At 40.8% G+C, this 27,748-nt stretch overlaps 1 protein-coding gene across 3 annotated transcripts in view; it reads left to right on the top strand.

Moving 5' to 3' along the window:
• The window catches only part of LOC132235447 (uncharacterized), an 85,062-nt gene that overhangs the window by 2,406 nt on the left and 54,908 nt on the right, over positions 1-27,748 (top strand). For all 3 annotated transcript variants that reach the window (XM_059697785.1, XM_059697784.1, XM_059697786.1), the window contains exons 2-10: positions 1,849-1,949; positions 3,213-3,282; positions 7,137-7,267; positions 10,725-10,813; positions 12,620-12,719; positions 14,489-14,532; positions 16,531-16,608; positions 20,830-21,026; positions 27,305-27,369. In XM_059697785.1, the coding sequence (XP_059553768.1) occupies positions 1,849-1,949; positions 3,213-3,282; positions 7,137-7,267; positions 10,725-10,813; positions 12,620-12,719; positions 14,489-14,532; positions 16,531-16,608; positions 20,830-21,026; positions 27,305-27,369 (875 nt within the window). The remainder of the gene's footprint in view (positions 1-1,848; positions 1,950-3,212; positions 3,283-7,136; positions 7,268-10,724; positions 10,814-12,619; positions 12,720-14,488; positions 14,533-16,530; positions 16,609-20,829; positions 21,027-27,304; positions 27,370-27,748) is intronic.

The raw sequence follows: 27,748 nt of genomic DNA, 5'->3' as shown, positions 1-27,748 counted from the left end.
TCTAAAATCCATGTTAGGGTATCGAGCTGCCTTCTTGATGCACTTGGATTTTACCACTTGTGCCTGTTTGAATTTTGCACTGTTGCTAAACATCTTGGCATAAAGTCCCAAAGTGAGATATTTCTTCCTTCTCTGAAGTCACCGATGAAAGATTCTGTTCCGTGTGCTGTCTGTAGAATGGCTTAGCTGGAGATTGACGGACATTTCGGATGGTACTACTTATCCCAACGTAGTTGCTTGTGACCTTCCTGAGCTCAAGTGTGGTGGAGAAATACTAGTAACATAGCATTAATTATAGAGCCACTTATCTTTCAGTAATCCTCCTATTTTAATGTTTTTTTGTATGTACATCATGTCTAAGTTTACTCTTTTATGATGGTAAGAGCCATCTATCTGTCTTCTATGGTACTAGAGGCCCGGTGCATGATATCGTGCACTGGTGTGGTCCCTCGGCCTGGCCTGTGGGGATCAGGCCAAAACTGGCTCTCCAACATCCCCCGAGGGGCCCCAAATTGCGAGAGGGTTCAGGCCAGGCTGAGGGACCCCACCAGTGCACGAATCCGTGCGCCAGGCCTCTAGTATGCATATGAGATCTTTGGTTAATTTCTTCCTACCCTTTCCCTTCCCCTCTTCCCTCTGAGATTCATCAGTCTGTTCCATGTTTCCACATCTGTGGTTTCTGCTCCTGTGTTGAGCGTCATAGCTACTGGTTGGACAGTTGCTGAAGCTTTTATATATATAGATCATAGTTGCATTATACTGGGAAAAATACGTAAATGACTATCTCAATAATTAATAAATACTTCCAACTCTGTATTTACTTTATGAAGTCATATAAGACTTGGCTTTGTCAAGTCCCTAACCTAGTGGGAAATGTTTCTACTTGTGAGAAACCTTTGCATAGAATCTTTTCAGTAGGTTTTAGAAATTTCACCATGCCAGAATAAAGAATTCTATGGCACTTAACAAGATTTGAGGCTTAAGTAATCCTTGGGTATGCCATGATAGTTTATGAAAAATGAGAGATATGATGAGAGATATGAAGAAACCTTCAAGAAGAGCTGATTTGAAATGTACTCTTATGTAAACAACCAACTTTTGCTAAGTACCATCAGGCACAAAGCTAGACAGGGACACCAGATTAAGACAAAGCTCCTACCCTTAAACACACACTATTTAGGAGGACAGCATATCTTATGATAGCATTTTTCTTTAGACTTTTATGTCTCTTGTGTTTTACTTTGAGAATTGCCTTTGAGATTTTTAATAACACAACCGGTTATTTTGGGATAATGGAAGGAGGAAACTAGAAGCTTGGTAAGAGCAGATATTAGATATTCCCTTTGACCTTGCCTATTCTGTCATACCAAAAGCTGTGAGGGGCATAATTGATTTTTGCCTGAATTGATTATGAGCTTGGAATAGCAAAGAAGATTTACACCTGATACATTGGAAAATTTGTCATTTCTTTTAACAAAGAGATCTTTGCCATTAGATGGAAATAAGTTCTGGAGAGCACTGGAAATGGGGAAATCTGCTACCATAGCTACAGATATTTTTCTGTTACCCTATAATAATTTACTTTTCTTTAATCAGCATGATGAAGTGTGTGGATTATCACCCCAATATGGCAGTGCTTGGATGTAAAGTACAGTGACCAAAATCTCATTAAGCTAGGAAGGGTTCCCAGGGACATGCCCACAAAATGCATATGCATATATGTGCAACTTCTGATTTTGGATAACGTAAAGAAAATGCGATTTCATTCATACTTTTTAAAAATGTTGATTAAATTATTGTTAAATTTAAATTTTAGAAAGTAAACTACACTTTGTGCTTTACTTGTAGTTCCTCAGCTACTATATGGAGAGAAGCTGGATTATTTGGTTTTTGATTATCTCTCAGAGATAACTATGTGCCTCCTAACTGCTGCCAAAGTAAAATCATCTGTAAGTTAATTATTGTAATCATTTACTTATTATTGTTATCTTTTAATCTTTATTGTTGAAAGTATTACATAAGTTCCCTTCTCTCCCCCACCCCCAGCTCCTTCTAGCCCACCACTGCCCCAGGCCTTCACCACACTATTGTCTGTGTCCATGGGTTATGCATATATGCATACAAGTTCTTTGTTTGATCTCTTCCCACTCCCCTATTGTAATCATTTTAATTACCATGAAATAATACCTTAAAGTATAATTACATTAGAAAATGTTTTCATAGATGACTTATAAAGCCTTAAAATGTTAGGTCTCATTATTAGAAAAAATATAAGTTGTTTGGTTATTTACTGCCACTGAAGTCAGAATTATCTTAAGGAACTACAGCAAAGTGTGGAAGAGCTTTGCTCACAAAGATAGATAATGTAGCCTTATTTATAACATGCACAGAAAATGAAAGACCTAAATGGCCAACAATAAGGACATGGTTAAGTAAATGATGAGAGATCCAGACAATGAAATCTTATGTAGCCACTAAAAGTATACTTATGAAAAAGGCTTTATTAACATGAAAAATTGCTTATGCTGTCATATATAATATGTGATCAATGTCTTAGTCCTAACTCTGAAATATTTTTGTTAGATCCAGTAAATTAATTATTTTTGTTTTAATACATAAGGCCAAGAAATTGGCCCCAGGCATGGAATATCCCAGCAGAAATTCCATTTAGACCAGAGGACCATTTGAATCATTTAGCTTGTTAGAGTTAATTTAAAAGTGAATCCCTAGTAATGTAACTAATTATCTAGTTTGTGCTTTAAACTACTCTTACTCCACTCCACTCTATTGGTTTCCTACATCTGTTTCTATAATCTACCAAATAAATGTAAAAGCATTACCTTCTCTTGACAATGTAGGGGTATGCTGAGGACATGTATAGTGTTGGAAATTTTAGTTTTTAATAAAACTTTGGAGTTAAAACTTCTATAGATCACAAAAGAGAAGTGATTAATTTGTTTGGTTATTCTTATTTCATCTCTTTGGTAGTAATGCAGGTTAAGTTTATTTTTATATCATGTAGATATTTCCATTGATTTATTATAACCTCAAATTCATAAGGGATTAGTGATTTTCAGACAACATAAATATTACAATTACTTAAAATTTAACTTAAAAGTAGCCTTGAAAATAATTAAAGGATTGATTAGTCTGTTGCCTTTGAGTTGCACAAATGCATTTCATAGCGGATAACATTTATTTTTATATTTTAGGATTTGGGCTATGTTCCTGATTTTGTACAGACTGCCATGGCTCCATATATAAAGGACATTCATAAAAAAGGTAATTTGAAAAACATTTAAATCGTCTTAATTTTCTGTATTTAATGGCATGTCAGGTTTTAAGAAAGAGAGGATATATATTTATATATTATGTAATATATATTACTAGAGGCCCGGTGCACAAAAATTTGTGTACTCGGGAGGGGGGTTCCCCTCAGCCCAGCCTGTGCCCTCTCGCAGTCTGGGTCCCCTTGGGGGATGACCACCTGCTGGCTTAGGCCTGCTCCCCGGGGGATTGGGCCCAAGCTGGCAGTCAGACATCCCTCTGGCAGCCTGGCAGCCCTCGGGGGATGTCCACTTGCCAGCGGGGAGCAGACCTAAGCTGCAGTCGGACATCCTTAGCGCTGCTGAGGAGGCGGGAGAGGCTCCCACCAGCACCGCTGTACTGGCAGCCATCAGCCTGGCTTGTGGCTGAGCAGAGCTCCCCCATGTGGGAGCGCACTGACCACCAGAGGGCAGCTCCTGCTTTGAGCGTTTGCCCCCTGGTGGTCAGTGTGTGTCATAGTGACCAGTCATTCCCAGTCTTTCTGCTGTTAGGGTCAGTTTGCATATTACCCTTTTACTATATAGGATAGAGGCCTGGTGCCTGGGTGGGGGCCAGCTGGTTTGCCCTGAAGGGTGTCCCAGATCAGGGTAGGGGTCCTGCTTGGGTGCCTAGCCAGCCTGGGTGAGGGGCTGATGGCTGTTTGCAGCTGGTCACACCCCCTTCAGGGTGGGGGTCCCCACTGGGGTGCCTGGCCAGTCTGGGTGAGAGGCTGAGGGCCATTTTCAGGATGGCTGGCAACTGAAGCTCCCAGCCTCTCCTTTTTTTCTTTTTTATTCTGGGATTTATTTACCTTCTATAATTGAAACTTCATTGCCATCCTGCTCGCTCCAGCTCTGAGGCCGCGGCTGGCTGAAAGCAGGTATCTGGAGTTTATTTAGCTTCTATAATTGAAACTTTGTTGCTTTTGGAGCTGTTGCTTTTGGAGCTCAGAGCCTGGCCGCGGCAGGCGGGGAACCTTGGCTTCCTCCATCACTGGAGCAAGCAAGCCTCCTGCTCGCTTCAGCTGCGTGGCTGCCGGCCGCCATCTTTATTGGCAGTTAATTTGCATATTGCCCTGATTAGCCAATGGGAAGCGTAGTGGAGGAATGGTTAATTACCCTTTTTGTCTTTTATTAGATAGGATATTTATATGTATTTATGTAATATAGCTAAATATATTTAAATACTATATTTATATTATATAGATAAATATATATTTATATATACGATGTAGTCATTAAAAATAAATAATTAACTCAATGAACATTTGAAAAGGCCTTATGAGCCACTTTAATGTGGTTCTGAGGAAAGAAGGCAGTTGTTATTAGGTGAAAGAATGTTTAAAAATATAGCCAGTGTCAACATACCAACATATTTGGGTTGATTTCCAGTTGGAGAGTTATAATTATACTGATTCGCACTCTCTCACCCTGGGTCTCTGTGGCTCAGAGCAAATCTTAGGAAGATGTCTTGGGATCTATAAAAGCCGCTGACTATACTTGAACCAAATCCGAGACTCTGACCTCATTGCCATAGTGCTGTGACTTATTGGGCTGACAAAGTCTTTTGCAGTTGGGTCCTGAGGTAACTTCCAGTGACATTACTGAGTATCTCTTAAGTACTGCAAATGTATCTCTGCTTAAGAAGGATAAATCCCTTACAATATGTTATTGTTTAAGATCTTTAAGATGAAGAGTTGTTGTGTGTGTTTTTTTAATCCTCACTGAAGGATATTTTTCCACTGATTTTTAGAGAGAGTGGAAGAGAGAGGGAAAGATAGAGAAATATCAATGTGAGAGAAACACATTGATTGGTTGCCTCCTGCATGTGCCTTGACTGGAATTGAACCTGAGACCCTTTGGACTGCAATCTGATGCTCTATCCACTAAGCCAAACCAGCTAGGGCAAGATGAAGAGTTTTTAATAATTGCTAGTCTGATGTGGTTATTGTGTACCGTTTAGTTTTATTGTTGGTGAATCTCAATATATGTTAGGAGGTTCTGTTTTCTAAAATATCATTATTTTCCTCTAGAGGGAGCTATATGTCCTTTTTAAAAAATAAGTTATCCTGAAAGTAAGGCACAAAGAAAGCAAGGTGTCAGACTTAACCAAAACTTCTTATGGACCTTAAGTATTTGTAGTAAATTTGTTATTTGTATATTATCTTTCATTTTAGAATCATAAAATGTCAGTTAACACACAAGGGCCTCTACTTCTACTCTTGCTATACGCTAAATATAGAGTTAGACATCACAGTACAAACAAGGTTGAAGATACTACCACTTGGATGACAGGGTGGAAATAGAAACAGGTTTGAGGGAGGGAGTTTTAATCAATAAAAGTACTAGTTGAATCCATTATTGGGAGGGATTTCTTAAGGAGGCAGAGGTGGGAATGGATATAAAGAAAAGTAGGGTTGAGCTTTAGGGAACCCTTGAAAGAGGAGGGATGGTGGAGTCAAAGAACGAGATATAAAATGTAAGGAGGGGGGGGCGGGGGGGAGGAAGCGGTGAACTGTGGAAGAGACAGGGAAGAACCTGATAGTGCAGTCACCAGAACTCAAAAAGGAGGGAGTTTTAGGAAAGTGTTAGTGGGGTAGAGGGAGGTGGGGAGGAGGATGGAGGTTGATTCAAATGTACCTGAATAGGTTGAAGAGAGTGAAAACAGATAAAAAAAATATCGTATTTAGTTAGAAAGGGTATAAATTCTAATACTTTATACTTAATAATCACTCTTTGGCCAGTTAATAGGAGTGGTTCAGCAAAACATTCAGAACCCTTTGCAGATTTTGTGTGATGGCCATTTGGCCATTAACCACCCACACAGTCCATATGGAATCTGACACCACAGATGACAGATGGGGAGTGGGACACCCGGGGTTTTCATCCTGCCGCTGTCCCTAACAAGCTGCACAACCGTGGGCGCGTCACTTAGCTTCCCGGCACCTTGGCTTCTTCACCGGTAAACGAGATAGTTGGATTCGGTCAAGGTTTCTTAATCTGGTGTCCAAGGCTGGGCATCGGGGAATCTGGCATGCCCCTGAAATTATAAGCAAAAGAAGCTTTTTCCCCTGAGGAGAGAATCCATAGTTTTTATCAGATTCCTCAAAGGATAATGAATCTTTAAAAGATGAGAACACCTGGAGTAGGTGATCACTCAAGTCCTCTCTACCTTAGAATTCTGGAATGTTGACTCTCTCTTTAGCCAGTTTGTAGTATTCCAAATAGCTGTCAGACATCAAATTAAAGATTAGAGTTTTCAAAACGGAATTGATTGGATCAGTTCCCTCTAGAGCAGTGGTTCTCAACCTCCCGGCCCTTTAAATACAGTTCCTCATGTTGTGACCCAACCATAAGATTATTTTCGCTGCTACTTCATAACTGTAATGTTGCTACTGTTATGAATCGTACTGTAAATATCTGATATGCAGGATGGTCTCAGGCGACCCCTGTGAAAGGGCCGTTCGACCGCCAAAGGGGTCGCGACCCACAGGTTGAGAACCGCTGCTGTAGAGGATTATTTAGAAAATCTGGAGAATTTTAAAAATCAGAACTAGTTATTTCTTTAATAGCCCACAGATATTTTTATGAGGACCCAAGAGTTACATCTCCCTTCACATCAGTTACCAGCCATGCATCTGATGAGCGTAAACACCGGAAGTGGCTTCAGCCACTTAAACATTATATAGGGATGCCATTGCCTTTGGTATATTTGCCTCTAAAAGGTAAAAACAAACAAACAAAACAGTGGGCAGAGAAAGCAGTTCTTTGAATGAAAACTGCTAATTGAACTTGCATCGGAGTGATTGCCATATGTTTCTCTTCTGGCAGGCGTGCGTGTGGTCAGCAATGCCGGGGGTACCAACCCTCTCGTGTGTGCTGCTGCCCTGGACAAGATGGCCAGGAAGGCTGGTGTTGATTTGAAAATAGCAGTGGTCACTGGAGATGACATCCTGGGCGAGGTTATTGACATTTATGTGATACACTCCTAAGCAAGAAGCCATCTATCCTGTGATGAACAATTAGGATCGTTTACCTTGATCTAGTTATTGGATTTGGGTATAACTCTTCAGACTGAGCTCTAGAAATCTCTCTCTAATCTGTGTCACTTTAGTCTAGAAATTCTGGTCTAGATTACCCATTTAATGTTTATAAACCACTTATGTGCCTGCTATGAAAGATTTATTGACTCACTGAAGACAATGTTTAGAATAACTTTGGACCCTCCTTTGAACATGGAAGTGTAAGTTGAAATTGTGCTTCTTACAAAACATGAAGTTTTTTTTAACACAAGTGATGACTTACCTTTCTAATCTTAACATTATTTGGGTTCCAGCTGATGGATTTTGCTGCAGGTGATACATTCTGTGTCACAACAGGAAAGGAAATGAAATTATAAAGTTTTTTATTGACACTTCAATTTGAAAAGCTACATGTTTCAAGCTTTTCCTTGGTGTTGTTTTCTTAGGCTGAGCTCAGCTCCCTGTGAAATTCAAAGGCTGTAAAATCCCACTTGTGAAATGCAAGCAATTTCTGTGGGCTCTTGGATACTTGTGCTAGCTGTCAGGACCACACAAAAATCAATGGACTCATTTGTTTGAGAGTAAACAGAACAGATCTGCTAATTAGCTTTATCTTGGTAGAGCCTTTGGCTTGCTCATATAGGCCTGCTAAATGTCCTCTCTGTGCAGGTTTAGATTCCTGATTTGTGGAAACTGCTGTGGAGATAACCTTGCAGAGCTGTCCTATTTCTGTGTAAATAGTATATTTTAAATTCATCTGAATCCTCCTTCTAACTGCTGTGAGTGAATTTGCTGCCATAACTATCCACTGATTTACTTTATTTTTTGTTTTATTGATTTCAGAGAGGAAGGGAGAGAGGAGAGATACTAGTAGAAACATCAGTGATGAGAGAGAATCATTGATTGGCTGCCTCCTACATGTTCCCTACTGAGGATCGAACCCACAACCCAGGCATGTGACCTTGACTGGAATTGAACCTGGGACCCCTCGGTCCCCAGGCTGACGCTCTATATCAGTGATGGTGAACCTATGACACACGTGTCAGAGGTGACACACAAACTCATTTTTTTGGTTGATTTTTCTTTGTTAAATGGCATTTAAATATATAAAATAAATTCAAAAATATAAGTGTTTTACTATGGTTGCAAATATCAAAAAACTTCTATATGTGACACGGCACCAGAGTTAAGTTAGGGTTTTTCACAATGCTGACACGCCGAGCTCAAAAGTTTCACCATCACTGCTCTATACATTGAGCCAAACCAGCTAGGGTCACTGATTTACTTTAAATATGATGTTACGTTAGCATGTGGCAGACTTCTGCTTTAATGATCCCAATGTGATGACAAATTCTTAAAATCTTATCCAAGAGAATTAAACTGTTGCCATTTTCCCTTTATGGAGAGGAATCTAACCCTGGACAGATTTTCATTTGTTTGTAGAGAACTAATATGGAAACAGTACTACTGTGAAGCAGGTCCCTGCCTAGGAATATCAGAGTTTGACCTTTCATAGCCAAAACCCTGCCTACTCCTGTTGAAATAGTAACTGAACACAACGAAAATATGTACTTACCATAAGTCACACACTTTCACATGTATGCATATGTTATAATACATATTACTAAAGGCCCGGTGCACAAAAATTTGTGCACTCGGGCCGGGGGTTGGAGGGGGCCCTCAGCCCAGCCTGTGCCCTCTCGCAGTCTGGGACCCCTCAGGGGATGTCCACCTGCTGGCTTAGGCCCACTCCCCTGGGGGATCGGGCCTTAGCTAGCTGGCAGTCATACATCCCTCTGGCAGCCTGGGACCCCTCGGGGGGATGTCCACTTGCCAGCGGGGAGCAGGCCTAAGCTGCAGTCAGACATCCTTAGTGCTGCTGAGGAGGCAGGAGAGGCTCCTGACACCACCGCTGTGCTGGCAGCCATCAGCCTGGCTTGTGGCTGAGCAGAGCTCCCCCTGTGGGAGTGTACTGACCACCAGGGGTCAGCTCCTGCATTGAGCGTCTGCCCCCTGGTGGTCAGTGTGTGTCATAGTGACCAGTCATTCCCAGTCGTTCTGCTGTTAGGGCCAATTTGCATATTACCCTTTTATTATATAGGATAGCTATATTTTTTTTGTTTTTTTTTAAATATATTTTATTGATTCTTTACAGAGAGGATGGGAGAGGGATAGAGAGTTAGAAACATCGATGAGAGAGAAACACTGACCAGCTGTCTCCTGCACACCCCCTACTGGGGATGTGCCCGCAACCAAGGTACATGCCCTTGACTGGAATTCAACCTGGGACCCTTCAGTCCACAGGCCAACGCTCCATCCACTGAGCCAAACCGACCAGGGCTATAGCTATGTTTTGTAATAGATATAAAACACCAAATCCCTGTTGGGGACTTAAGGGTGCAGCAGTCCCAGCTTTAATCTTTGGTGGTGTTGTTGCTTTGGCTTTGGTGTCACTCCGTGCTATGACGGACTTCAGGAGAACAGAACGTGTCGTCCACTTTTAGAGCCTCTGGGAGTTGATGACATGTTCTTTTTATGAGTGACCATCTCTATGTAGGTGTAGCTGATGCTGTGGTGCTTCACACAATTTTCAGGTGCTTTGTCCTGTTTTAGCCTGAGCCCTTCTTTTGAGGGGGGAGGTTGTAGAGACCACCCTATACCATGCTCTCTCCCGTGCTTTGGTGCTTAGCCTGGGAAAATATGTCAGCATTAGGAGTCCCTGAATACATCATTTCATGATTAAGGGGACCATGCATTGATAACTTTTATTCTGAACATTGGCTTGATAGGAAACATGATTCTTTACTGGAGAGAAATTGCTATAGGACCTTTCAAATTCTGCATAGCACTTTGTAAGAACTAGAAGAGATTATATATGTGTTTACACCAATCCTGCGGGATTGATACTATCAGTGCCCTGATTTAAAGATGAAGAAACTCAGAGAAGCACAGGGAAGCTGGTGGTTTGCTAGGGGTCAGAGCCCACACGCTTCACCAACAGGCTTCACTCAGCCTTTCTTGATTGGGTTCTTTGTCTACAAAATAGGGGTTGTGACACCTGCCTGTCAGGGTTGTTTGGAAAACAAAATGAAACACTGTATGAAAAATGCCTGAAATAGAATATACAGAATAACTTTTTAAATATATTACTTTCTTCATCCCAATAATGAAATGTATAGGAGTCTACTTATCTATTACATGTTCTTGTTGTTTAGCATATACAGGATGGGGCAAAAGTAGGTTTACAATTGTGAGTGCACAAAACACAATTTATTCTTCTATTATTTATTAATTATTGTATTATTTTTCAAATGAACAACTGTAACTCTACTTTTGTATAATACAAGTAAGCTCTCTGTGAATAAAGGTTTAAACTATTTTTGTAAAATATTTATAGAAGGAGGCTCTGCAAGGATCCACTATCACAGATATGGAGAGTGGGAAGAAATTTCCAGACACCATTGAAAGCATGAATGTGTACCTTGGGTAAGGTCTTTTCTCTTATGTCCCTTATTCCTCCTGCCCTCCCTTCCATCCTTTCAAATATAGATGGACACTTGTGGCTTCAAAGCGTTGGCCATTTCAAAAGCTTTTCCCCAGTATGCCAGGTAGGAGCAGAAACTCTTAGGAATATCCACAGGACTTTCTCAAGAATCACCATAATTTGCAGCTTCCAGGCCAGACAATAGGCCTGAGTAAAGGAGGCAGACATTCTTTGACAACTGTCGCTGCTACAGTGTCCCCTTGACCTATCTAAACCAATAACAGGACAGAAAGAGGAATTTAATTGTAAGCCTTGGGAGTTAAAAAGTTTATGGGTGCTAATATCACCAGTACATCTGGCAGAAGCAAATGCAAATCCAGATGTTCCCTCAAAAGAGGCTGCTCCACAAATAAAGCCTCACCAAACGTAATAGGAGTTCACAGTCTGAAATTCCAAAAAAATGTAAATGCCCATGGAATTCATAAACTGGAATGTTTTGATGCAGAATGCTATAAGCATGTTAAAGATGTTTAAAGAAATGAAGATGGAATAAAAACCAGAGCAGGGATCAAGCTTTCAAAGAAGGCCTAGATGGATTTGAATAGAAACCAAATGAACTTTATTAATCAAACATATAGTCATTGAAATAAAATTTTAATGGGTGAATTAAACAGCAGATTAGATACAATTAATGGAAGATTAATGAATTGGAAAAATGGATCTGATAAAATTTACTGAGATCAGCCCAGGTTAAAGAGATAGAAAATGAAATAGAAGTTTGAGATTCGTGGATAGAATTGTAAGGTCTAACGTCCTATCTAAGAGTGAGAGAAGCGAATATAAAGAACTAGAGGTCCGGTGCATGAAATTCATGCACTTGGGTAGGGGGGGGTCCCTCAGCCCGGCCTGCGCCCTCTCGCAGTCTGGGAGCCCTCAGGAGATGTCCTATTGCTGGCTTAGGCACACTCTCCAGAGAGAGCAGGCCTAAGCCAGCAGTAGGACATCCTTAGTGCTGCCATGGAGGCGGGAGGGACTCCCACCACTGCCGCTGCACTCACCAGCCATGAACCTGGCTCAGGGCTTCTGGCTGAGCAGTGCTCCCCCTGTGGGAGTACACTGACCACCAGGGGGCAGCCCCTGCTTAAGGTCTGCCCCCTGGTGGTCAGTGCATGTCATAGCAATCAGTCATTCCGCTATTTGGTCGATTTGCATATTAGCCATTTATTATGTAGGATAGGGGAAAGCAATGTCCAGAGATAATGGCTGGGAATTATTGAGGGTTGATGAGACATATTTATCCACAGGGTCAAGAAGGAGAGTCAACCCCAAGCAGATTAAACAAAAAGATATAATACCATGCAACTGTCTAAAACCGAAAACTAAGATTGTAAGAGCATCCAAAGAGAAAGGCAGTACACAAGCATCAATACTTAGACTGATAACACACCTCTCAACAACAAAATTGGATACCAGGAGATTGTGAAGTAGTCTCCATGAAGTAAAATAACTGACATTCTAGAAATGTATGCCCAGCCAAACCGGCATTGTATAAGGGGTGAACGTTGACAGAACACTTGATAAACAGCTACACAGGAAATACTGATTTAAAAATAATAATATGAATGGAAGTATCTAGGAGAGTGTTTTTGTCCACATCATTTAATGCCTGGAATTAGTTGAAATATACTTGAGTCATTGGACAAAACGATAAGCAGTTGTGGTTTTTTGTTGTTGTTGTTGTTGTTTAATCAAAAGCTTTAATCTGACTTGGGTGGAAAACAATAACAGGGATGATCTGTTTCCCAAAGAGCAAGACCCATAAGCAGGGCCCTGGACCTCGGTGCCGACATTGTTCTGACGGGGCGCTGCGTGGACAGTGCTCTCGTGCTGGGACCCCTCATTCACGAGGTAAGCTGATGGGGAGAACACACTCGTCACCTTGAGCTTATCATCTTTGTTTTGCTTACTAACACGCATGTAATTTTCTTTGGCCATTACAAAGTGTGTTCAGGTGCCAATTTGTTAAGCTCTAAATATTAAAAACAAGCCAAAAGTAAATAAATTGCTTTCCTAATAGAGGTCTAATATGTCTAGTGTACCAAAAGGCACACAGTGAATTTCAAATTTGATTTTATATAATGATGTTCATTAAAATATGGTAGAATATTTTGTTGTTGTTAACTAAGTTATTCAGAGGTGACCATGTGAAACTGGCTTATATGTGTGTGTGTGGTTGGTGTAATAACTCCTGCAGCCTTTTATTCAATACCTTGGGATCCTTTAGAATCTTAAGAGTTTGAGAACACTACTATATGTTTGGGGACTACTTCGCTTATGCTAATTTTTTAATAGTAATTTTTTTCTAAAAATAGGTGTATTGACCCCTCCCTGGTCAAATTCCTAGTTCTTAGTGTGCCTCCATTTAATCCCTTGCAGCAGTTCTCAACCTGTGGGTTGTGACCATTGGAAAACACATATGACATATCAGATATTTACATTACGATTCATCACAGTAGCAAAATTACAGTTATGAAGTAGCAACAAAAATAATTTTATGGTCGGGGGTCACCACAACATGAGAAACTGTATTAAACCGATGGTCACGACCCATAGGTTGAGAACCACTGCCTTAGGGGCTTGAGGTTCTTTGTTGTAAAATATTCTCAAGTCAAATCCAACTTCTCAAGGGCAGTGGAGGCTCTTTCTCTACATATGGAGAGAAAATTATAATTGTGTTATAGAGATAGAATGAGCCATCCCTTAGGCTTCTTGGATCTCCCTGTTCATCCATTCAGACTCAACCCAGTCTAACTTTGTTTTTTTTAAATTGTGTTCTCTAGTTTTAAGTCTGCACTCTCCCGTGGGAGGCTGCTTCTAAAGCCCTCATATTGGTCCTCAAATCCATGTACCTTTGGGCCCAGCTATTCCTCCAGTGGACTCTTCCTTCCCTCCCTTTTCCAATCCATTCATCTCTTTAGGGCCTAGCTCTTCCTCTCTTTTCTTCCTCCCACTCAGGAAGTACTGTTCTTTGTAATGTTGGTTTTGCTACTACTTGGAGCAAATTGTATGCTATGTATACTCAAGAGGCTTCCAGTATTTATCATTATCTCTAGTTCTTGGCTGCCTACTTAACAAGGAGTCCTGTGAAGATCTCTAAAGTTCTCTGTCTGTACTGTTCTCTCTTTGTGGTATTCTATCCCGCCAACTCTAGTCATCGTGGTCTCCCTCGACTCTCAGCTCCTTAACTCAGGGATCCTGCCAGCTTCCATTTCGATTCCCCGTCCCAGCACGGGGCTTGGAAACTCAATCATAGGCCCATCTCATGTGTTTCAACTTCTTAGTTAGAGGTCACTAGTTTCTGTTGCCTGATGTCCAATGTCTTAAACACTGTGGTTTCATATATGTTACCTGGCTTTTTTGTGGTTTCAGGCATTAGTTTAAAATAGATCCAGGTTATTCCATCTTGTCCAGAGCAAAATTCTACTTCATGTTTTTCTGAGAGGTTTTTGTTAGTTTCTCCATATAATTTTGTATTTGAATCTATGCAGTAATCTTGAGTTATACTTTAGATCAAGTAGGGGACTGATCAAACACATACTATGTAAAGATTCTATATCTAATGGGTGAATTATAAATAAAATAATTAATTTTTGTGGGTGTCTTTTTTCCCCTCATAGTTTGGTTGGAAAAGCAATGACTTTGACTTATTAGCTGCTGGAAGGTAAGTCTAATAATATTAGTAGTGATTTTCCTCTTTTAACTACATTACAGTAAAATTTACTTAAGCTTTTCAGAAATTAAGATATGTGTGTCTGGCAGTTCACCCTAAATACATTTTAAACTGAACATAATTGTATTTCTTTAATACTACAGAGTTTTAAAGCTGAAGAAAGATGTCCCCTACAAAGATTAAAGAAATTTTGTGAAACAAAGTAACCATTGATTGAAGAAATTTTAAGCAACCATCGTTTATTATTGAGTGCCTACCTACTATGTGATTTAATAGGCACTTCACAAAGTTATTTTTTATTCTCACAATTTACTTATTAGGCAGATGTTATTCCCATTTGAGAGATGAGGGAACTGATACACATTAGGGTTATGAAAGTTGCCCAAAGTCACAGAACTAGTTATGTGGTGGAGCCTGGGTTCACACAGGCCAAATAACTAAAATCCAGAGTGTTTTATTTTCCCATGTTGTCAACTCTATAAAGAGCTTCAGATCTTTCAGATTTTTGAAGAGGAAATTTTAATAGTAGATACATTGATAAGTTTTTGTCCATTAACATATCAAATAGGATGGTAATATTTTACATATTTTCTCCCCTATCCTATATAATAAAAGAGAAACATGTAAATTGACCATCCCTTCGCTATGCTCACCACCCAATCAAGGTGAATATGCAAATTAACCTGACAAAGATGGTGGGTTAATTTGCATACACAGGTGCTGGGTGGAGAGCAGAAGCGGGAGAGCTGGCAGCTTGGGGGGACGTTGTTCCCTCGGTTACTCCCTTGGGGGGATGTGGCTCCCTCAGTCACTGGGCAGAGAGCAGAGCAGGAGAGCTGGAGGCTTGGAAGGCCATGGTTCTCTTGGTTGCTCCCAGCGCGGGAAGCACCAGGAATTTTGGGAATAGTAGTTCTGATGGCAACCCCAGAAACTGGAAGCAGAAGCTCAGAGCATGGGGAGCACCAGGAATGCTGGGAATCATAGTTCTGGTAGCAGACGGATCTCCTAGAGCAGTGGTTATCAACCTTCTGGCCCTTTAAATACAGCTCCTCATGTTGTGACCCAACCATAAAGTTATTTTCATTGCTACTTCATAACTGTAATGTAGCTACTGTTATGAATCATAATGTAAATATCTGATATGCAGGATGGTCTTAGGCGATCCCTGTGAAAGGGTCGTTCAACCACCAAAGGGGTTGCGACCCACAGGTTGAGAACCACTGTCCTAGACACTAGAGCAAAGTGAGCCTGGAGCAAGTTACTGTTGCGGTGGGGGATGGAGGGAAAGCAAAGGTGAGACACAAGTAAAATTAGTGTCTAGGAAAATTTAAAGGGTCAATATCCTAAAACTTCCAGGAAATCTCCACCAGTGAAGCAAAGAAAAAAAAATACCTCTATTATTCTGTGAGCAACAAACCAAACTGGGTTGGGAGTCTCAGACAATTCATTCATATGATTGCAAAGACAAACAGAAACTCCCAGATTGGAGAGGGCTCCCCTGAGGGCTCCCAGATTGGAGAGGGTGCATGTCGGGCTGAGGGACCCCCACCCCCACCCCTGTGCATGAATCTTCATGCACCAGGCCCCTAGTTCTATAATATAATGACAATTTAATGTCACACTTTAAGCCTGGTAATAACTTACATGTTGAAGCACTTTGCAATTTTCATGATGCTTTCACATGTTTTTATTTCAGTTAATTCTCACAACCTTACCAGTAATGCATTAGTCCCATTTTGATCAGTCTCTCACTTGGCCTAGATTCCTATGAGTCTCCAACCAGGCCATTTTCTGTTATTCCAGATTAGCCTTTCTGCGTCATTACCCTAGTTTTTAAAAACAAACAAAAACAAAATGGCCAAGGTTTTTCTCACTTTTATGACAATACCTTCAAATATAAAATTTTATTTATAGTATTATTTTATATCTGGGAAGGCATTGAAAATTTTGCTCACCATATTAATGCTATTTTTTTGTTTTGTTTTGTAGCCTTGCAGGCCATCTCATTGAATGTGGTGCTCAGAGTACTGGTGGAATATTCACAGATTGGCATTTGGTACCAGACTGGTAAGGAGCTATATTTTGTATAACATATGTTATAGCATGGCACATAACATCTACATTTATAAATTTTACTAGAGGCCCAGTGCACGACATTCGTGCACTGGAGGGAGGGGTGTCCCTCAGCCTGGCCTGCACCCTCTCGCAGTCCAGGACCTCTCAGCGGACATCCCCCAAGGGGTCCTTAGTGGTGGGAGAGGCTCCCGCCACTGCTGCTGTGCTTACCAGCCATGAGCCCGGCTTCTGGCTGAGCGGCGCTTCCCTTGTGGGAGCGCACTGACCACCAGGAGGCAGCTCCTGCATTGAGCGTCTGCCCCCAGGTGGTCAGTGTGTGTCATAGTGACTGGTTGTTCTGCTGTTCAGTCGATTTGCATATCAGTCTTTTATTATATAGGATTTTCTGTTTATGAAACTATAATTATTGTTATTTTAAATTTTGAATTGTTTTTATTTGTATTGTATATTACATTTTATTTGTATTGTGAAACACAGACAGACTTTATACCCTAGCCATCATTACCTTATTAGGATCCAGAGCTAAGTTTCAGGAGAATTCTTTTTGGCATGTTAATAATCATACTTCCCTAAAATAACATATGATACTTTATTATGGCCTCCAGTTTATTATTAGGCTGAGCTATGTACCTATTTGGGGTTGAATTATACTCCCCAAAGAAATGTTGCAGTTCTAGCCCCCAGTACCTTAGAATGTGACCTCATTTGGAAATAGGGTCTTTGCAGTGGTAATCAAGTCAAAATGAGATCAGTAGGGTGGGCTCTAATCCCAAAGGACTTTTGTTCTTATAAAAAGAAATTTGGAGCTAGTGGAAGACACATACAGAGGGAAAACAATGTAAAGATCCTGTAAAGAAAGAATTGGGTGATGCATCCACAAACCAAGGAACGCCTGAAGCTAGGAAAAGGACAAGGAAGGATTCTCCCCTAGAGCCGTCAAGAGAGCTTCACCCTGCTTGTCAGCCCTAGGAAACGAATACAGTACCTAAAATAGAAATAGAGTCTCGCTTTCTTAGGATTAAACACACTAAATATACTGGAACCTTGAAATTTCAGAACATGCTGGTAAATTACTTTTTCTATCATCCTATTCCATCTAGGGCTGTGTTGTTAGAAGTCTCTTGATCTCAGCTCTACAACATGAGCCAACTTACTAATAAGAAGCTTAGAGTGCATAGGCCTTTGCCTCTAGTGTAAATTAAAAATCTATAGACGACTTTTCAGACCCCTGTCAGTCTAGTCAGTGGCAATCTCTTTCAAGTCTTGTTGCCCACTCTTCCTCTTAACTTTGTCTGGAGCTAGGCAGGTGCTGCTCACTCTTCTTTCTAATTTTTCCTTCTCCTCTTCCTGGGCTTCTTATGGTACCAGACTAATAGGAAGCAATAAAACATGAGACTTAGGACACCAATGGGACATGTGTCCTCAGCCCTTTGCTCTTACCGGTCTGGATTCTCTCCCTTAGAATGCTCATCTGCTTTTAAAGTGTTGACATTGGCATGGGAGCAGATGACTTCCAGATTTATATCTCCTGCCCTGCACACAACTCTACTAGGAATATCTGAATAGATTTGCTTTTGTTTATAATTTTATTCTTACCTTAAACTCATCAGCCTGTATTGAAGACTTCTATTTTTAAAAATATATATTTTTATTGATTTCAGAGAGGAGGGGAGAGGAAGAGAGAGCTAGAAACATCAATGATGGGAGAGAATCATTGGTCACCTCCTGCACATCCCCATTGTAAAATCAAGCCTGCAACCCAGGAATGTGCCCAGACTGGGAATTGAACTGTGACCTCCTGGTTCATAGTTTGACATTCCACCACTGAGCCACACCAGCCAGGCAAGACTTGTACATTTTGAGAGTGATATGGTCGGTCTCCCACTGACCTAGTATATGGTGATCTTTTTTTCTCTTCCATAGGCTCCCTTTATCTCATCAATTTTCAATAAGGTCAGTTTTCAATCCATAATATCTTTCACTTCCTTTCATATTTATCCACATTGGTAGGTTTCTTATCAAGATTCTGAAGACTATCTTATCCTATATAATAAAAGGGTAATATGCAAATGGACTGAATGGCCGAACAACTGGTCACTATGACATGCACTGACCACCAGTGGGCAGACGCTCAATGTGGAAGATGCCCCCTGGTGGTCAGTGTGCTCCTACAGGGGGAGTGCCACTCAGCCACAAGCAGGGCTCGCTGCTTGCCTGCCAGCTAAGGCCCGCACCCCTAAGCCAGCAGGCGGACATCCCCTGAGGGGTCCTGGACTGTGAGAGGGCACAGTCCAGGCTGAGGGAGCACCCCGCCCTCCCGCCTACCCGCCCCCCCCCCCCCCGCGCCCTGTGCACTGGGCCTCTAGTAGTCTTCTAATTGGTTTCCATGCCTCTTTTTTTTTTTTAATATATTTTATTGATTTTTTACAGAGAGAGGAAGGGAGAGAGATAGAGAGCCAAGAAACATCGATGAGAGAGAAACATCGATCAGCTGCCTCCTGCACATCTCCCACTGGGGATGTGCCCGCAACCCAGGTACATGCCCCTGACCGGAATCGAACCCGGGACCCTCAGTCCGCAGGCCGACGCTCTATCCACTGAGCCAAACTGGTTTCGGCGGTTTCCATGCCTCTTGCTTCCAGTACAACAGCTTTTCAATTGTGAAACAGATTATTGACCTGTCAGAAACCTGAGATCCTAGATTTCATCATATTGGCCGTATCTGTTCAACTAGGTTGTAAGCTCTTTAAGGGCATGGATCTTTGCATTCCTACAATTATCAGCTGCATCTCTTAGCCCAGAATAACAATCAAGGAGCATAATCTCTAGAGACATTGCTTGGAGTCCTGGTTCTACTACTTCCTACTCCATGAGATGGGACAAGTTACTCAGCCTTTATGTGCTTCAATTCATCCATCTGCAGAATTAGGGTGCTGGTAATATCTATTGTCATTGCATTATTATGAGTGATATGTAGTAAGTTTTTAATCAAGTTTTTAATAAAGTGTTCATTTTTATTTTATTGTTTTCACTATTTCTTCCCCCTCCCCCTCCCCCTCCCCTTCCTCCTCCTCCTCTAAAAATCAGTGGGGAATTTTTTTTTTAAAGGTCATGTTTAATTTTTAACATTACTAAATGACCATTTCAGAAGCAAACTAGGGTCATAAGCTATAACTCTACATTCTCTAAATTACCTTTAATCCCCCTTTTTGTTTATCTTTATGCTTCTTAACAGAAGATCAACTTTATAAATAAACTAGAGGCCCAGTGCCTGAAAATTAATGCACTCAGGGTGGGGAAGGGGGTCCCTCAGCCCCGCCTGCGCCCTCTTGCAGTCTGGGACCCCTCAGGGGATGTCTGACTGAAGGCTTCGGCCCGCTCCCTGGAGGATCAGGCCTAAGTCAGTCAGACATCCCTCTGGCAGCCCGGGAGCCCTTGGGGGATGTCCTAAGCCATTAGGCAGACATCCTTAGCGCTGCCATGGAGGCCGGAGAGGCTTCCGCCACCACTGCTGTGCTGGCCCGCCATGAGCCAGCTTCTGGCTGAGCGGCACTCCCCCTGTGGAAGCACACTGACCACCAGGGGGCAGCTCCTGTGTTGAGCCTCTGCCTCCTGGTGGTGAGTGCACATCATAGCGACTGGTCGTTCCGCCTTTAGGGTCAATTTGCATATAACCCTTTTATTATATAGGATGGTTCTTTGAGAGCTGAGGCCCAGATTTCACCATTTTGGCTTTATAATTAAGGGAGGGAGGGAGAACCCAGATGATCATTAATGGAGTAAGCCATGCTCACTTTGAGACTTATTAGGGACCAGAGAAATTTGATGGGGCAGAAATCTAATGATGTGCAGCCCTCTAGATGTCACAGCTCCTGCAGTCTCATAGGGGTTCTCATCACTTCCCATCAAGAGGAGCTAGAGACCATTTCCAAACCTTCTGAAAACAGTTCTCTGAATTTTTATACTGAATATTCTTCCATTCCTCTCAATGTGATTTCTTTCTGTTTGGCTCCCAGACATCACCCATACTCAGTACTTATCACACATGAATAAGCCATCTCATGATTTTTAAAAGGTAATATATAATATTAAAATGCACAGCTTTGGGTTATTGTTACTCATCAAAAGTATTGTTTGGTATAAGGTAGTATCTTTTCCTGAGGTGTTCTTCCTGGCTGTTGTGAACCACAGTGTCCCCTGATTTTCACCCAGGCACAATATAGGATTTCCCGTACTGGAATGTTTTCCTGATGGACAGTTCATCCTCTCCAAGCCTCCTGGCACCGGGGGATTGGTCTCCTTTGGTACAGTGGCTGAGCAGCTAGTGTATGAGATTGGTGATCCTCAGCGTTTCCTTTTACCTGACGTCACTTGTGACTTTTCTCAAGTCTCTATTACTGAAATTCCAGGTCAGTGACTAATAAGGGCTTGTGTTCAAATGTTACATTCTCTCCCTTTCTCTCTAGAAGTTTTTAACATAAAATTGTGATTGTTTTCAATTCCAATACCATCTTTTCTAAGCCAGATGTGTAGATAACTTGAAAATTCTATGATGTGATTTATGGCATATATTAGAAAGTAATTGGAATGAAGTGGGAAAGATTTTTTTTTAAAAAATTGCTTTTGACATGTTTAACAATTTGGCAAAAAAGAAAAAAAAAAGAATAGAAAAATGGTGTCTTAACTAGGTATTTAGCCAATATTAAGGTTAGCTTTTGTGAACTTCCAAATCATTTTACCTGTATCTTTCACATGGCACTGAATGACTTCAGCCTTCTGTTATTCACTTGTGTGTGTGTGTGTGTGTGTGTGTGTGTATACACATATATACATATATATATATTTATTTCATATGTCTTCTACTACATTGTAGACTTCTTGAAAATAAAACTTTTGTCTGGTTAATTTGTCTCTCCTTTGTAATCTCTACTACAGCACCTTGCAAATAATAAATAAGAGATAGACATTTATTGACTGAATGAAGAAATAAATGCTTTATGTCCAATTAAAACCAATTGTCAATACATCATAAAGAGAATGTAGATATGCTGGAGAGAAACAAATGTGCCTTTCAGTTTAAGAAGCAAATTATACACTTGAAGTTATATTGTGAAGCTGAGGACAGGAGAAAGTGATAAACAGTGGAATGAATTTTTACTCAATCCATTTAGAATCCTTTCTGAACTTGAAATATATACCAGTACTGTATAGAAAGAAAATGTTTTAATCTGTGAACCCAGAAATTATGTCTTAAATTTTGTGTATATAGTCACTGCTACTCTTCAAAATTAAATGTGAAAGGTTTTACCCAAAAGAAAATCTTAATTTTTTTGCTTTAGCAATTCAAACAATATTGACTAATATTTGTTCCATTTAGACTTTTTTCAATGATGTAGTAATTTTGTCCCAAATGAAACATATTCCACTTGGCTTCCTACATTTTCCATAAGTAGCCTGCAACTGGCGTACCTTTATTAGCATTCTTAGCAATTGCAAACTAAAAATCATCTCTATTTAGTAGTAAGATGATACAGGCATACCTCAGAGATATTGCAGGTTTGGTTCCAGACACCTCAGTAAAGAGAATATAGCAGTAAAGTGAGTCACAAAGTTTTCGGTTTCCCAGTGCATAGAAAAGTTATGTTTACACTATACTGTAGTCTGTTAAGTGTGCAATCAGATTATATTTTTAAAAACAATGTATATACCTTAATTTTAGAATACCCTGTTGCTAAAAAATGTTAACCATCATTTGAGCCTTCAGCGAGTCATGATCTTTTTGCTGTCAAGGGCTGCTGACTGATCAGGGTGATGGTTGTTGAAGGCTGGGGTGGCTGTGGCATTTCTTAAAAGAAAGCAACGGTTACCTTTGCTGCATCGATTGTCTCCTCCTTTCACAGACGATTTCTATGTAGCATGCCATGCTGTTTGACAGCATATTACCCACAGGAGAACTTTCAGCATTGGAGTCAGTGCTCTCAAACCCTGCCATTGCTTCATCAACTAAGCTTATGTAATATTCTAAATCCTTTGTTGTCATTTCAGCAGTCTTTATAGCACCTTCACCAGGAGTGGATTCCATCTCAAGAAACCACTTTCTTTGCTCATCCACAAGAAGCAATTCCTTATCCATTTAGGTTTCATCGTGAGGTTGCAGCAATTCAGTCCCGTCTTTAGGCTCCGCTTCTAATTCTAGTTCTCTTGCTATTTCCACCACATCTGCAGTTATTTCCTCTGCTGAAGTCTTGAATCCCTCAAAGTCATCCGTGAAGGTTGGAATCAGCTTCTTCCCAACTGCTGTTAATGTTGATATTTTGACCTCTTCCCATGAATCGTGAATGTTCTTAGTGGCATTGAGAATGGTGAAGCCTCTCCAACAGGTTTTCAGTTTACTTTGGGCAGGTCCGTCACTATCGCTGCCAGCTATAGGAACTGTATTTTGTAAATAAGACTTGAAAGTCAAAAGTACTCCTCCATGGGCTGAAGAATGGATGTCGTGTTAGCAGGCGTAAAAACAACGTTAGTATCCCCCTCTTGTATTTTTTTAGAGAGAGGAAGTGGGAGAAAGGAGAGAGAGAGAGAGAGAGAGAGAGAGGGAGAGAGAGAGAGAGAGAGAGAGAGAGAGAGAAACGTTACTTTGTTGTTCCACTTATTTATGCATGGTTGGTTGAATCTTGTATGTGCCCTGATTGTGGATTGAACCCACAACCTTGGCATATTGGGATGACGCTCTAACCAACTGAGCTGCCTGGCCAGGGCCAACACTAATCTCTTTGTACGTCTCCCTCAGAGCTCTTGGGTGATCAGGTGCATTGTCAATGAGCAGTTATATTTTGAAAGGAATCTTTTTTTCTGAGCAATAGGTCTCAACAGTGAGCTTATAATATTCAGTAAAACATGTTGTAAACAGATATACTGTTGTTTCACATATAAAGAGCAGGAAGAGTGGATTTAGCTTAATTTTTAAAGACTCTACAAGTTTCATAATAATAAATGAGTGTTGGCTTTAAATTAAAGTCAGGAGCTGCATTAATGCCTAACAAGAGAGTCAGCCTGTCCTTTGAAACTTTGAAGCCAGACATTAGCTTCTCCTCGCTAGTTATGACAGTCATAGGTGGCATCTTCTTCCAGTAGAAGGCTGTTCTGTCCTCATTGAAAATCTGTTGTTCAGTGTTGCCATTTTCATTATCTTAGCTAGACCTTCTGGATAACTTACTGCAGCTTCTGCATCAGCACTTGCTTTCTTACCTCGAACCTTTTTTTATGGAGATGGCTACTTTCTTTAAACCTCATGAACCAACCTCTGCTAGCTTCAAACTTTCCTTCTGCCGTTTCCTCTCTGCTTTCAGCCTTCGTAGAATTGAAGAGAGTCAAGGCCTTCCTCTGGATAAGGATTTGGCTTAAGGGAATTTATGGCTTCTTTGATCTTCTATCCAAACCACTAAAACTTTCTCCATATCAGCAATAAAAGCTGTTCCACTTTCTTATCAACCATATGTTCACTGAGGTAGCACTTATAATTTCCTTCAGGAACTTCCCCTTTGCGTTAACAACTTGGCTACCTGTTTGGCACAAGAGGCCTAGCTTTCAGCCTGTCCCTTTTTTGACCTGCCTTCCTCACTAAGCTTAATAATTTCTAGTTTTTGATTTAAAGTGAGAGATTTGCAACTCTTCGCTTGAATACTTAGAGGTCATTGTAAGGCTATTAATTGGTCTAATTTCAATATTTTTGTGTCTGAGGGATTAGGAAGGCCCCAGAAGAGAGAGAGAGATGGAAACAGCCCTTCAGTGAAGCAGTCAGAACATAGATATTAAGTTTGCCGTCTTATATGGGCACAGTTTGTGGCTCCCCCAAGCAATTATAATAGTAATGATCACTTATCAGAGATCACCCTCTATATATATAAAAAACCAGCAACCAGAACTCCATAACGACCGGTCGCTATGACGCCCGCTGCGGCCAGTGAACCAGCCTGACTGGGGGTAGGGCCGGCCAGCCAACCTCCTGTGGCCACTCCCCCCAGCCAGCCCCACCCCTGATCAGCCTCTCCCACCTCAATTGAGGGCAGGGTGGCCGGCCAACCCTCTGCAGCCCCTGCCCCCAGCCGGCCCTGCCCCCAATTGCTCCCCTACTCCAATAGGGGGCAGAGCCAGCTGGCCAACCTCCTGAAGCCCCTCCCTCCACCTGGTCCCACCCCAGATCAGCCCCCCCACCCCATCGGCTCATGGCCCTTCCCCCCCCCCCCCACCAACTTCACCTGCGAATGGCCCTCCCACTCTGATCAGGGGCAGGGCTGGCGGTTACCACCCCTAGCCCCCCCCCCCAGCTGGCCCCATCCTCAATCGGTCTCCCCACCAATCAGGGGTGGGGCTGGCTGGCCAACCTCCTATAGCCCCTCCCCCTAGCCACTGGCCCCAGATTGTCCCCCCCCCCAACCCCATTTGGGGGCATGACTGGCTGGTCCACCGCTCACAGCCCCTCCCCACATCTGGCCCCACCCCCAATCAGGGGCAATTGCCTGTGACCCCTACCCCCGGCTGGCCCAGCCCTGATTGGGCTGGGCCAGTGGACCCCACCCATACACGAATTTGTGCACTGAGCCTGTAGTAACAAATATAACAGTGAAAGACTTTGAAATATTGTGACTTACCAAAAAGTGACACAGATAAGAGAAGTGAGCAAAATGCTGTTAAAAAAAATGGCACTGATAGACTTTCTGGGTGCAGGGTTGCTACAAACCTCAATTTGTGAAAAGTGCAGTATTTGTGAAATTAGGTATGCCTGTATTCATTTATTATTTCTGCTGTTCCTCTCTTTTTCCTATGTCTCTATAGTACTGTTTCTAAATATGTAGTTTAAACAAAGTATTCAATACCAGATAAAATGTGACAACTTGTTCTTTAAATAATATGGAGAACAACCAAAATTGATCTGCAGCTGCTTCTCTAAGAACAGTCTCAAGGCTACTGTCTTAGGCAAATCATCATTGTTGCCATTATGCATTGCACATGGCCTTCTAAAATGTATAATTTGTATTTATGATGCTTTAAAATGCGGTGGTCGTAATGCAATATAAAATAACTTTAATTAGAATATTTATTCTTTTTCCACTTCAGTCTGTTAAAAAAATAATAAACTCCGAGTGAACTTTTACCCTGTAAATGCCCTGACATGACATATTTGAACTTTCCGTGAACTTTCACATGAACTTTTAGTTATCCTCTGAGAAATATAACAGATGGAAATTGGGCAGATTTTTCAAATATTTTTAGATGCTGTACTTTGACATGTTTAACAGAGACAGCAAGGCCAGCTATCTCTGTCCAGTGTTTACTTTGCTGACTTTATGGTACTGCAGGCTGTTTAGTTATATTATATGCCTGAATTAAGAGGTTCGGGTCATATATTTTTGTTTGGCTTCTTGATTTTAAACCGATACTTGTAAATGCATTTAAAGACAAAGCTAACCTGGGTCATAAAATGTAAGACATTCTAAGGGAGCTTTATTGAACCTATTGCAATAATATTGTTTCAAATCATTGAGATACTAGGGCCTTTTAGGGTTCATTTCAGGTTGTAGCATATGAATCAGATATGTTTTTCACTTTGAATAGTTTGCAGCTAGGAATTCAGTTCAAAATGCATGGGGGTTTCTGAACTGTCACTTGAGAAAGGAAGAGGAAAATTAATTGAGCACCACTGTGACACTGGTACTGCCAGGATGTGAGATAGGCTCCTTATAAGTATTTCATCTGCAGCTCTCTTTTGAAGTAGTGTGTATGTTCATTTTACAGAAGAGGAAAGGGAGGCAGAGAGGTTGAGTAATTTGACTGAAAACACACAGCTAAACTGGGATTTAAATCTAGGTCTCCCAGATTTTCAATCCTTGCTCCTTCAACAATTTTTTGCTCCCAGAAACAAAATGTTTATTTGATCAAATAGATACTAAAGATAAAAGTGTGATAAAGCTATAATACCCTTATAATCTTTGTTTTGAGAAATTAAAGTTTTCTTTATTATTGATTGTACAAATATTGTTAAGTAAGTTAGATTTAAAAACTCTCAGAATGCTTTCAGTGATATGAAGATAGTGACTAAGATTTTTGCTTCTCTTGAAAATTACGTATTGTCTACAAAATTATGATACATCTTATCACATTTTCCAAATAATGCAGGAATGCATATTATTTATCCACTGATAATACATTTTCTTGCTTAGAATCAATTCTTATTAACACCCACTTTATTTTCATACCATAATTTATTCATCCTGAGTAGTGTTTTAGATATTACTTTGTTCAGAGAGATGATAGTATGGACACAGACATGTAAAATGGCACACGACTGCATTTATGAGATGAGAATGTGAACTGTATTAAGCTGTAATTAGCTCAACTTCTCTGACACTTCACTAAGTAATGACAATTTTATTGCTGAGGCTGATAAAGATCTTTTCATTTCACAAGGATGTGTGCAGAAGCTTAAGAGGCCAGTTGTGATCTTGTCAATGATGTAATTTAAATAGATAGCAAGTTAAAATAAGTTGCATTTCTTGTTTTAGGGGAATTTCCAATATTCTCGATTCTTTAATTTTTGAGTTAATTTAAAAAACACAGCTGTGTATTAAAAGTGATGAACAGATTTTGTACTGAAATAAGTGATCCTGATTTTCTCTTTAATGTTTAGGTGTTGAAGGTGGAGCGGTGCGGGTCCAAGGAGCAAAGGGGTCGCTTCCTTCTTCCTTTTATAAGGTCTTTTCTCTTGTGTGATTTTGTTACCTGCTTAGAATTCAGGGAGGAGGCACATTAATTTCCCTCTGTGCAATAGATAGGGGATTGAATTAGGCATAAAGTATTAATTTCCTGTAGAAAGTAGGCAGAGAACATGGGGAGGGGAGGACAAGCCCACAGACCATTTTTGGTTTCTTGATATTGGTAAGATTAATTGGTATATATAAATTCCAGAACTCATACTATGGCAATTCCTTAAATTTAGGGTAATCATTATTTATATGAAACTACCGGTGTGTATGGTAGTACCACAATTACAAAGCACCAAAGAGAAGGACCAGAGGATAGGTTTTGAAGTATTAATACAGAGAACATATATCTGTATGACATTAAAAATGTT

The sequence above is a fragment of the Myotis daubentonii genome, chromosome 5 (genome assembly GCF_963259705.1).
Source record: "Myotis daubentonii chromosome 5, mMyoDau2.1, whole genome shotgun sequence".
Classification (NCBI taxonomy): domain Eukaryota; kingdom Metazoa; phylum Chordata; class Mammalia; order Chiroptera; family Vespertilionidae; genus Myotis; species Myotis daubentonii.
Note: the sequence above shows the minus strand (reverse complement) of the source record. Positions and strands in the feature narration are given on the sequence as shown.